Source organism: Xiphophorus couchianus, chromosome 4 (assembly GCF_001444195.1).
Source record: "Xiphophorus couchianus chromosome 4, X_couchianus-1.0, whole genome shotgun sequence".
In the NCBI taxonomy this organism is placed as follows: domain Eukaryota; kingdom Metazoa; phylum Chordata; class Actinopteri; order Cyprinodontiformes; family Poeciliidae; genus Xiphophorus; species Xiphophorus couchianus.
Window position 1 is genome coordinate 23,354,145 of NC_040231.1, and position 11,880 is coordinate 23,366,024.

At 41.3% G+C, this 11,880-nt stretch overlaps 1 protein-coding gene across 4 annotated transcripts; it reads left to right on the forward strand.

The window, feature by feature from the left end:
* Nucleotides 1–310: 310 nt before the first annotated feature.
* Nucleotides 311–7,806, forward strand: marchf7 (membrane-associated ring finger (C3HC4) 7). Of its 4 annotated transcripts, none has more exons than XM_028015155.1 (11): nucleotides 312–498; nucleotides 2,167–2,363; nucleotides 3,099–3,242; nucleotides 3,363–3,534; nucleotides 3,806–3,979; nucleotides 4,057–5,212; nucleotides 5,372–5,541; nucleotides 6,100–6,203; nucleotides 6,729–6,833; nucleotides 7,031–7,079; nucleotides 7,239–7,806. In XM_028015155.1, the coding sequence occupies exons 2-11, from the start codon at nucleotides 2,184–2,186 to the stop codon at nucleotides 7,322–7,324; spliced, it is 2,340 nt and encodes a 779-aa protein (XP_027870956.1). In that variant the 5' UTR covers nucleotides 312–498; nucleotides 2,167–2,183; the 3' UTR covers nucleotides 7,325–7,806. The 4 variants fall into 4 exon arrangements, with proteins under 4 accessions (XP_027870958.1, XP_027870956.1, XP_027870955.1 ...); XM_028015154.1 differs by having other exon boundaries at nucleotides 314–485; XM_028015157.1 differs by lacking the exon at nucleotides 7,031–7,079 and having other exon boundaries at nucleotides 311–485.
* The last annotated feature ends 4,074 nt before the right edge of the window (nucleotides 7,807–11,880 follow it).

The following is an 11,880-nucleotide window of genomic DNA, read 5'->3' on the forward strand; positions in this document are numbered from 1 at the left end:
AAAAAATATATATCAGTCAATTCTTGGTGAAATGTAAAATTTGGTCTTTTTTTCTTTTTAAAGACAAATGTAGGTTTTGTCAATAGAACTTCCGGCGTTAGTTTTTAAAAAATGCCATTTCTGATGATAGTTTCAACAAGAGTTAAAAACCCAATGAAATAAAAAAAGCAGTAGCTCAATAGAGCCACACGGGGGCGTTGCTTTGCTCAGCTTAGAAGCCAAATGGTGACGAAAAAGTGAAGGGCGCCATAAAAAAAAAAAAAAAAAAAAAATGTCAATATCAAATGCATAAATGTGTGCAGGTCATTTCGTTCGGTATATATCTCTCTGACGATTTGCACGAAGAAGCAGCAACAGAAAACAAACTCGTGCTGAAGCCCCTCCCACCAGGTCAACGCATATATCTCCATCTGCGTCAGCTGCATAGGAACGGACGGACGCCATAGTTCCTGTTGCGCTAAAACAAGGAAGAGCCTAAAGCCGAGGTGAGGACATACGGTAATAACGTCGGTTTTCTTTTTATATTTTCCTACTTTTTGCATGTGCTGAAAAATAATACAAACAAATAAAGCTCGGTGTTGAAGGTAACGTTGAACATGTCAGGAGTGTAACAGTGGAGGGAAGCTAACCGAGCTGTGACTGATATTTCCCACAGTAAAACAGCTGATAGAGGCACTGATGGATCTTATTTGTGACGGTAACATCCAGCAAGTCACGTCTTCTTCACTGTAAATCTCTGCTAGTGAAGCTAACAGCTGCCACCGGTTAATGTGTTCGGTGTCATGGAATTTAATTAGTTTGAAAACTGCTAACGAGCAACGAGAATCAGGAAGCGTTGTCACGAAATCACTTTTTTTTTAATTATTATTATCCAAGCTTAAATGCATAAAGAGGCAGCTTATCGACCATAGACTGGAAAGTTTCCAGTGTTGGGTAGGTTTTTAATCCAACAAACCCATAGATGATGAGGTGTCGAGTCGTAAACAGGCAATGGGAAACAAAGGGCGTTACCGAGTTCAGGCTAAAACCGTCTCCTCTCATAAAGCAATCTAGTCAAATAAGTTGTAAATGCAAAGTCCTGAGCTGAGTTATTGCTGCACAGGCTGTGTGTTCGTGTTTTATTTCATTAAATATACATGAAAAACCATAACTGGGTTAGGCGTTGTGGGACATAGATTTCCAAGCATCACATAGATTGTAATAGAATGAGATGGTGAAGGAAATGTAGGCAGTTTCAACTGGGCATTACTGACATTAATCAAATACATTTTTCATGTTAGCCTTTGCAACTTCCACAATTATAATGAGTTTATGAATTTTAGCTAAACAAAGTTGCTGGGCTTTAGGTGATTGTACTACACTTAAACAAATGTGTATTTAATTATGTGCATGTGGGTTTCAAACATTATGTTTGCTCAGGTTAAACTGATTGCCCACTCTAAAAAAAAAAAAAGGCGAATATTGGCCTTTTTTATCAGCCGGTCAAAATATTTGACTTGCTCTACTTGCTGCTCATCATTTGAGTGTCCCAATCTGAGACAGAGCTGAGTTATATTTACCACAGGTGGTCGAATAAACATCCATGTATCCATATCACTGCTGGGAAGCAACTCAAATTGTGTCTCCTTATGTGAGAAGCTTTCAAACTTGAATATTTAACTGGTACTACCTTGATATGATTCCTGTGTTTACTTGTAAGAGTTTTTTTTGTTTTTGTTTTTAGAGAGAAAAATATTGGATTGCAACTCTTATTCAGCTGTATTAATGTGTTATTGTTGATGATAGAGTATCTTGCTTGCGTAGTCATATCTAACTGTGCCCTGTTGGTGTCAGGTTCCTGTGACAGAGTTCGTACTCCTAAAGATAGGCACAGTAACTTTGATATGAAGTCTAGGAAGCAGCATGGTGGCTGGTTTTAGTGTTTACACGAAACCGAATATGTGACGGTGTGTCACATATTCAGTCAAGCACATCGCCTTGACAAGGCTCGGCCTGAAACACACTGAAATAACGCAAGTCTGTCTGCTAAAGTGTAGGCTTCATCTGCTGTTGTATTTAGAAAATGGTCATCTATCTACATATCTAGACTTTTAGCCGTATAACCTGTCTGTTGGATCATTTTATCTTTCAGTAATGTACTTTGGCATCTCGTCTTGACTTTACAAGGTTCAAAGCAATCCGTGATGGACTCCAGGTCTCGGAGACTTCCGTTTTGTCTGTCCAGCTCCAGATCGTCCTACACCTTCACCCCGGCGGTCTCCTCGTCACTGGGATCCAGCAGGCGGTACAGCAGGGACCCAGTGCTGAACAATGACCGCTTCCAGAGAGCATCATCTCCCTACAAAGCAGACACAGATAAACAGGTAGTGATTGTGAAACACTCTGGCTTATTGCACATCGGTTTTATAGATTAAGATTCCACATACCCTCACTTAATTCATGAGAACTTTCCATAAGAAAGGAAAGGTATTTTTCCTTAAGTTATTTTTTCCCGTGCATGTTCCCAATGCATCCTCTTCTAACATGTGAGAACCAACTGCAGCTCCTTTTAGTGTTCCTCTCCCTCTGAAAATGACGTTGATGTCCTTTCCTGTCTCCAAAGAGCAATCATTTAAAGGAGCTCTTTCCTTACAGGTTGCCTTTGCTGCATGATACAGTAGCTGACTGCGTATATCAGTGGTGCATCAGCCGACACTCCAGGGGTCTTTTTTTAGGACAGCCTAGATTCCTTGTGTGTATTTCAGTCCTGCTGCTCATCAAGGTCCGTTTGAAACACAGGATAGTGTTTCTTTTTGCCAGGGTCTTGTTGAGTTGTTCCTGTTCTTTCTAGAACAGTAAAGGTACAGCGTGTGGATGTAGCAAATCACATTTTAAGCGATTTAAGGATTATATCAAGTTCTGATTATTGTTGATGATTTAATTTGTTTTGCATACATAAAGGACATACACTTAGTCTATTGCAACATTGCTCATGCAAAATTCTTATGCTTTTTTTTTCTTTTTTCTTTTGTGAGTCTACAGATTTGATCTTCTTAGAAGCATTGCTCAGATATGAGCTCCGGCTAATGCTTTGTGTTCTCTTTCATTTTCTTCTGAAGAGTTCTCGCCTCCTGAGCTCGTCAAGAGATTACAGCAGTTCTGACACCCGCTCCCCCAGCTGGAAGCTGCCTTCTTTGACATCCTCCGGCAGATCTTACGACCGCCCCTGGGTTGAATCAGCTCTCAGCAGTAGGAGCAAAGCGGTACTGAAGCTTGCCTTTCATATGGGGTCACACAGCTGAGATCTACGAAAAGATCTCCGGTTAGAGGGAGAGTCTTTAAAGGGGAGTCATTCAAACTCTGTCTTTTTTTTCTCTCCTCAGAGTGATGCTGAAGGGCGGTCAGGGATCTGCTCGGGTGTTCTGACTGCCAGCGATGATGCAGAGTCGAAAAGGGCCAAACTTTCATACAGCAATCGCCTGTACTCCAGAACAACCAACACTTCGCTCACAGGTTCCGGCTACTCCAGTAACGTGCTCAGCAGCAACAGCAGAGGTTTGTCATAGCTCAAACTATTGAGCCAAAGCAATTACTGGAGATTTATTCCCAGCTTAGATTCAGCTCTACACATGGGAAGAGCATGATGAGTACTAATGCATTTCATAATAATCCCAGGCAGCTCTTAATTTACTGAGAGGGAAAATACCTCAGTTTTATCTGTAATTGGATAAAAGTTTAATGTAGAGCAAATGAACTTATGTCATATCAACATTTAGCTGATTTGTTGGGGACGGAAATCTAGTAAAATATTTTCTGTTTTCAACAGGCACAAATAACTCGCTTGATTCATCCTGGGGTTCATATCGTTTACTCTCAAGACCGACCCCTTCCTCCACGAAGACCCTGCTGTCCTCCAGAGAGCAGGAGACGAAGACTGAGCCCGGCCTCTCAAGTCTGGGAGAGAGAAGAGCGAGGAATTCTGGACTGGCTTCCTCACTGTGTACGCACGATTTATCAGGTAGTGCAGTCCTTTTAGACTTGTTGAACTTATGTGGTTCATGCTCTTTCGTCTTTCAGATCAAACTGACAGGGTGACGTCCACATATGCACAAGGAGCTCGACCAAAAGAAACTACCTACTCTTCCTCATCCTCCGCTGTGAGGGAGAGCTCTCTGAGTCGCCATGCCTCATCCTTCTCGCAGCAGCCGACGTCATCGCAGCTGCATGACTTGAGCAGCAGAAGCACGGCTCGTTTCACAAATGCTCCACCTTCTCTCCGCTCAACTCAGGAACAAGCGCGAAGCACCCTGTCTTCTGGCGTATTCGCCTCCCACTCCTCATCCTCCTCCTCCTCCTCCTTATCCTCCCACACCCCCTGGCAGTCCACTCCCCTGAGCAAACCAGAGCTCGCCCTCCCACGGCCGTCCGCCGAGGGCGGAGAGCCGGAAGGCCGGAGCTCCACGCGCCGCTTGTTGTCGCGGCTGTTTTCACGGTGTTCCAGCCAGGACTCTTCCAGCTGCTCATCCAGCGTTCGCTCGCTCGATGACGACAGCCCGTCTACCAGTGGGGAGTCGGTGGACAGCGACGAGGGAGCCGGGCCGTCCAGCGCAGACCCAGACAATGGAGGTGCAGCGACGGCCTTGGATAGCCTCAGGAGTCATAGAACCGACCTTTCTACTATCCAAGAAAGCAACCCGGGTCATGGTGGGCTGGGCCGATCCGGAACGGCTTCATGGAGAGAACCTTCTGTAAGTAGTAGCAGCAGCAGCGGAGGAGGAGGGAGGGGCTCATCCTGGCTCTCTGCCCCCTTCCGAGCCCGCTGTCCCCCCCTCCTGTCCCGCCTCCGGAGGTATGCAAGAGAAGACGGCCCCCACTCCCCTTCAGGCTCAGAGCAGGACTGCAGCCGTCCGCAGCATTTACTAAGAAGGTGGGATGACCTGGAGCATAAAGCATCGCAAGATGATGATGAGGAAGAAGATGAGGATGATGATGAGGAAGAGGAGGAGGAGGAAGGAGCGTTTGCTTTGGATGCTTTCGCTGAGTCTTATGCTGATGGAATAGAGGATGAAGCGTTGCCTGAACTGGAAGTTGTGTTTTCGCCTCGCCGGCAGCTGGGAGTTCTGGAGAACCTTTCAGCCTCTTTGGGACGCGGCGAGAGGCAGCCGGAGTCTGACCAGAAGGAGAAGACGCTCTCCAGCAAGGACCAGGAGAAGCTGCGCAAGATCAAAGAGAAGTAATTCATATGATCTTTATGTTTTTAGAAATGTGTGTCTTGTTAATGCTGTCAGTTTTTCATTTTTGTCAATTTATCCTTTAGTAAATGGGTTGTTCTTGAAAGTATAAATTTTAGGAGACTGTGGAAAAGAATCCTTACTTCTCTTTGCCGCCACAGACTGTTGATGGAGGATTCGGACGAGGAGGAAGGAGACCTGTGCCGAATCTGCCAGATGCGGGAGGAGTCTTCCTCCAACCCCCTGATCCAGCCTTGCCACTGTACCGGCAGTCTGCAGTTCGTCCACCAGGAATGCATTAAGAGGTGGCTCCGCTCCAAAATCAGCTCAGGTAACCTCCAGATACAAGAACTGTTTTAGGAAACTACAACATAGCGTAATCAATTACATGTTCATGTTGTATTTAGGAAATTACATCATGGATTCTGCAGGGTCCTAAAAAGCCATCTTGAATTTTAATAGTATTGCACCAAAAAGTCTTGAATACTCCCAGACTTTTAAAACTAGATTTAAAATCATATTCTATTGAATGTGGTTCTTTGCTGAGGTAATAGGGTTTCTTGTTACATCATCCAGCACTAGCTCATATAGACGATGTTTGTTTTTACCCTGTTTAAAAACGAGGATTTCAATGGTCTGCTTAATTTGTAGCATTGTTGCTGGATAACCTACACTTGATGTTTCAGCCAGTCATAAAACATCAGCTGAAGTTAACAGTTATATTTCATAAATTATTATGCAAGTTAAATGTAATTTAGAAAGCTAAGGAGTTTATTTTCATAAACCTTAAATTTAAATGACGTTTTAAGACAGTCATTAGTTCTGTTTTAAACTTGGGAAAACTTCCAAATGATGGAAGTCCTTCCTCTCCTGTCTCCTTCCTTTGCAGGAACAAACCTTGAAGCAATCACAACATGCGAGCTCTGTAAGGAGAAGCTGCGCTTGAATATTGATAACTTTGACATCCAAGAGTTGTACAGGACACACGTCCAGGTGAGTCATTCCAGCCCTTTTAAGAAAACTATTACTGTGCCATCTGACGCCTTATTTAGAAACCTAACACGGAGAAACTCACTTTTGTTGGTGCTGAATTTATTTGATGATTTTATTTAAAGAAACAAAATGAATTGTATGTTCTGTTTCCATTTGCAGCCTATTGCAAGGGTGATTGTTGCATTTTATTTCCTTGCATGGTGGTGTGGGAACCAGCCAGAATGAATTGTTCACTTTAAGATTCTTGCAGGGATAATCAGTTAAACCAATGGCCAAGATTACACATGCCTTTAATTAACAGTAAAATGTGTGCTGAGGTTGCAAATGAAAGGATACAAACAAGAGCATTTTGCTGTTGCTATAGTGACAAATACAAAAAGGCCTTAAATGAATACCTGCTCTCATAAATTTTTTTTATATAATTAACAGTTCAGAACTAGTTTATTAAGGCAGTTTTACTTGCTTACATTTTTATTCCATCAGTTTCCTGTGTTATGTAAGATATATATTTTTTCCTTCCTCCAGTCAGAATATGATGAATTCATCAGCAGCGGCCTCTACCTGGTGGTCCTGCTCCACTTCTGCGAGCAGCGGTTCTCCGACGTGCTCGGAGCTGTCGACGCAGCCGGGGTGAGAAAACACACACCAACCCCCAGACATTCACCTGTGGTCTTAAATTCTGGCTTTAAAAACAGCCAATTTTGTTGGCTTTTATAATCAGAGTCTGCACTACACAAGATGTCTCTTAACACAATAGCTGCACGTATTTAAATTTGTGTCAGACTTTAAATGTTGTAAAATCAGACAAATCTTTGCTTTATCATCAGTTGTTCAACCTGGTGAGAATTCTTCATGAACACATGGACAGTCTTGAAAGTATGTTACCCACTCCTTGTCTCCTGGCTCTTGTTGAAAATCCTCTCATGTTGCTAAAGAGGAAAAACAAATTTTGTGCAATACATTTGGGGAAAGAAAAAAAAAAATCTGATCAAATAGTGACGACAGAGCTCTTAACGTGATGTTTCTGGATTTCAGCTTCCACTGGAGAAAGCGACGAGGAAGAGCAGGACAGCCGGCCGTCTGTCGACTTCTCCGACCTGGACTACGACGAAGAGTACTGATCATCTTACCGTGATGTAGTTGTAGCTCACTCGGTTTTTCGCCCTTCGCTTTGACGTCATGTTCAAGTGCATCTGCAGCGGGACACCATGCGCACAGTACATGTTTCACCATTGTCGCCGGTGGCTTTCGCACGTATGAAAACTTGGGATGAATTGACGCATAATATTTTGAGTAAGACCACTCTGTCTGTTTTTTCTTTTGATTGTGCACTTTAATTTAATTTTAAATAAATCTTTTTAATGGTCATGCCACAAGTGCTTTAATGGTTAAATGAGGACAAGAACTTTTTACTCCAATTAAAAATACTTTGTCAGAATATAAAATGTGCTTATTCCTTTTGCTTTCCTTTCTAATGAAAATAATAATAATAATAAAAACTAAATCACGTTTACCCCATCAACTTATTTTATTTCTTGTAAATGCTCTATGTATTAAAAATAGTTTTCAGCTTTCAGTTTGGGAATAAAGGTTGCAAATACTCCTTTAAGTGTCCTCTTGATTCTATCTGATAGAAAGTGGGCAGGTGTCCTGGCACAACATCCAATCAGGATGAAGCTTACGTACAAGAATTACTGATTTAATTTGGGCTTTTTGAGCTTTTAAAATTACACTTAAAGTGATCGTGTAAGCATTTTCTGAACTTTGTTTTTTTAAACGTTAAAAGTTTGGTTATTTAGACCTGTTTTACAGGTCTGTTATGTGATCTGGTCTGTTTAGGTCTGTTTTACACAAAGTTCAACTTTAAAACATTTTTGACCTCATGTGGATCAGAGAAAATTAACTTGAACCCATTTTTTTTTAGTGAACAGTCATGATTTATCTCCCTAAGATGGAATGGTTTGAATATGTAAATTTCTTACCAGAACTCCACTTTCAGATTTCAAAATTCATAAAACGTATTACTTGCAGACAAAACTAAGGGCCTTAACTGCAAGCAACATTTTTACAAATGTTCTTAATTGGCCCCAGCCAGTCAGTTTAATCCTCTGATGCACAAGTGGGTCCATTTTGACCCAGTGAGGTCATCAAGTTGTAATGAAAAGTTTTCATCGGTTCATATTCCAGGTATTCCTTAAAAAACATGTTACTGATATGCAATTAAAATTTTTAATTTGCCTTTTATACATTTTTAAAAATGTCATTTTTATATTACTAGCCCATTCTTCCATAAGTGGGTCAAAAATGACGCACATTCATTTCCTATCTAATGGGAATCTTTGTTTCTTACCAGCTGTGACTGTCAGGTACACATTTTTTTGAACCATACACACTGAGTCCTAAGTGTCCCCCTCTGAATAATATTTTACACAGCAATAACTTGTATATAAGCATTATCTTTATTGTTTTTTTATCTCACATATGTATGTGTGTGTCAATCATGAGTACTGTGACAGTGATATTGTCACGAATCAACATTAGCCTTCTTCAAAGTTAGCCGACACCAGTTATCTAACCAAACTACCTAACATTACTGCCTACACTTTATTGTGTACGTGTATTATTTGTGTGCGTGGGCAGGTGTGTGTGTGTGTGTGTGTGTGTGTGTGTGAGACACCCTGGATGAGAAAACCAAAAGAGAGAGAATGTGTTGAATGACATGGAAAACCTGTTGATAGATGTGCTCAAGGTTTTTTTCTTTTATCATCTCAATAAATAAAATAAAAATGCATAGCTATAGAAATATGAGCCGGAAAAGGATAGAGTGCTTTCTCCAGGCTGGGGAGGATGGACCATGTTATAATATTCATGTTCCTGTTCGATATACTGTGCTAAAGAGCCAACAAATAAACTATATTACATGGACAAAATGGTTACAAACTAACTCACAAGACAACAAAAATCTACAGATACATAATAGTAATAATGACAATTTAAATAACAATCAGACAAACAGCCATAGAATAATTACCAACTCCTTGCCAATATACACAGATAAATTCTTCTTAATTTGTGTTTAATCATTACACTCTGGGATAATCGACCAATTTTCCCTAGTTAGTATGGACCTGTACAATACATATGTTACTATAAATGAATTACTAATTTCAGAGTTTCATAAGAAAAAGGTAGACCTTTGTTACTGAACTTGAGTAGATTTTTTAAAAATTAAAAAAACTATCATTCACCACCATAGACACTGAGGATGCATGTGGTGACAGAGGAGAAAAAACTTCCCTTAAACAGGAAGACTTTCCAAAATGAGAATAACACTGCACCAATTATTTTAATTGGTTAACAGCTATGCAAGCTAAATCAATATTTAGGATGCATGTAGTGACAGTGGAGAGGATAAACTTCCCTTTAACAGAAAGAACAGGAAGTTGGCTCTGTATGAAAGGCCATCTGTCATTACCCCTGGGGATCTGATAGGATCCCCAGGGGGAGGGGCTGCACAGTGGCGCAGTTGGTAGCACTGTTGCCTTGCAGCAAGAAGGTCCTGGGTTCGATTCCCGGCCGGGGTCTTTCTGCATGGAGTTTGCATGTTCTCCCTGTGCATGCGTGGGTTCTCTCCGGGTACTCCGGCTTCCTCCCACAGTCCAAAAACATGACTGTCAGGTCAATTGGTTTCTCTAAATTCTCCCTAGGTGTGAGTGTGTGTGTGCATGGTTGTTTGTCCTGTATGTCTCTGTGTTGCCCTGCGACAGACTGGCGACCTGTCCAGGGTGTACCCCGCCTCTCGCCCGGAACGTAGCTGGAGATGGGCACCAGCAACCCTCCCGACCCCATTAGGGACAAGGGTGAACAGAAAATGGATGGATGGATGGATCTGAAAGGACAGAATAAAGACAGAAAAAGTTAAAGGGCTGCTCCAGGAGTGTTTCTATAGGACAAAAGGGCGTTAGTTGAAGTAGAAGCTCCTTTGATTGCATTATATATGAGAAAAAAAAGTTAAATGGCAACAAAAGGTCTGCCAGTTGCTTAGTCTAGGAGAAAAAATGGGTTAAAACAAATTAAACACTGAAGGACAGGTCCCAGTCGATCCTCTCCAGCAGGAAAACATGGAGTTCAACTGAAAACCTGCAAATAAGAGATGGTGGATATTACAGTGTAAACATTACCTCTGTGACCTCTGGCCTGCAGCTCCAGGGGATCTCTTCGTTGTCTGTCATCGTCCAGAAGAAATGAAGTCACATGACGAAATTGCACGAGGCCACGTGTTGTTTCGGCGCAAAAACCAAATCGGTTTTCATGCTTAAATTGAACGTAAATTAAATTTGTTTCAGTAATTGAATCATTAAAGTATGGACCCTAAATTTCAAACTAAATATTAAATAGGTACAAAAAAAATAAATTATGTATGTATGTTGAAATATAAAGATCTCATCTTCACCCAAAAACATATTTGATATTCACTGGTAAGACAAATATTATTCTAATGCAGCTATACTAATGTCAACATAGCCACATTATATTAGTACTGATAAGTAGGTATGTTATCAAGGTTTATTATAGTGATATTTACAAAGCCTAAGCTGAATCACTTCATACAACGATGGTTGGGTTTAATTTTCTTTCATGCTCAGTCTTTAGTGTAAGACAGTTCAGCACGCCCTCTTGTGGATTTAAATAATCCCTTCTCTCCTTTCAGAGCCTGAGATTTATTGCTGATGTCGTGGTGAAGAGAGAGCTCAGTCAAAAAGCGAAGCTCTTGATTTACTGATCGATCTACCTACATTCATCTGTGGTCATGAGCTTTGGGTCATGTCTGCAATAACAAGGTCACGGATACGAGCGGGCAAAGTGAGTTTTCCCTGTAGGGTGTCTGGGCTCTCCCTTAGAGATAGGGTGAGTAGCTCAGTCATCCAGAAGGGACTCAGAGTAGAGCTGCTGCTCCTTCACGTTGAGAGGAGTCAGTTGAGGTGGCTCGGGCATCTGGTCAGGATGCCTCCTGGACGCCTCTCTGGTGAGGAGTTCTGGACACGTTCCATCGGGAAGAGACCCCAGGGAAGACCCAGGACACGCTGGTGGGACTATGTTTTTTGGCTGGCCTGGGAACGTCCCGCCCGACTCTGGATAAACAGAAGATGGATGGATGGATAAATGCACATAAATACACTCACATGCGTGATACACATAGCACAACAGAATACAGACAGTAATGTTAGCTATATAACATTTCAAGAAACGTGCTCTTTCTCATGCCCCCCCCACACACACACCCCTACGCCCACACACACATGCACATAATGGACATTGACATTGTTCCAACATTGCTATTGTATAATTGCTGTTGTCATTTCATTTTAAAAATCTTCTACAAATTGTCACAAATGTTCTACAAATTGTTCCAAAAATGTGAAAAATGAAAAGATTTCAAACATGAAAGAATTTTTGTGTGGAATAAACCATAGTAGAAAGTATTATGCAAAACAGTCTTTTGAATCAAAATGACAAAAGTAGCATAAAAACACATTGATTCTAACACCAGTCAAAAAAGACCCACTCATGGAAGACTGTATAGTCAGTCACTCGTGCATCAGAGGTTTAATCACATATTGGCAAATAAAAAACTTTCAAATAAATTTAAAAAAAAAAAGCAATTACACAAGAACAG

Coding starts and splice junctions, on each gene's coding strand:
- marchf7 (XM_028015155.1), top strand. CDS start 2,184: ATGGACTCCAGGTCTCGGAGACTTCCGTTTTGTCTGTCCAGCTCCAGA. Junction 3,243..3,362: donor TCAGCAGTAGGAGCAAAGCG/GTACTGAAGCTT, acceptor TTCTCTCCTCAG/AGTGATGCTGAAGGGCGGTC. Junction 5,213..5,371: donor CTGCGCAAGATCAAAGAGAA/GTAATTCATATG, acceptor TTGCCGCCACAG/ACTGTTGATGGAGGATTCGG.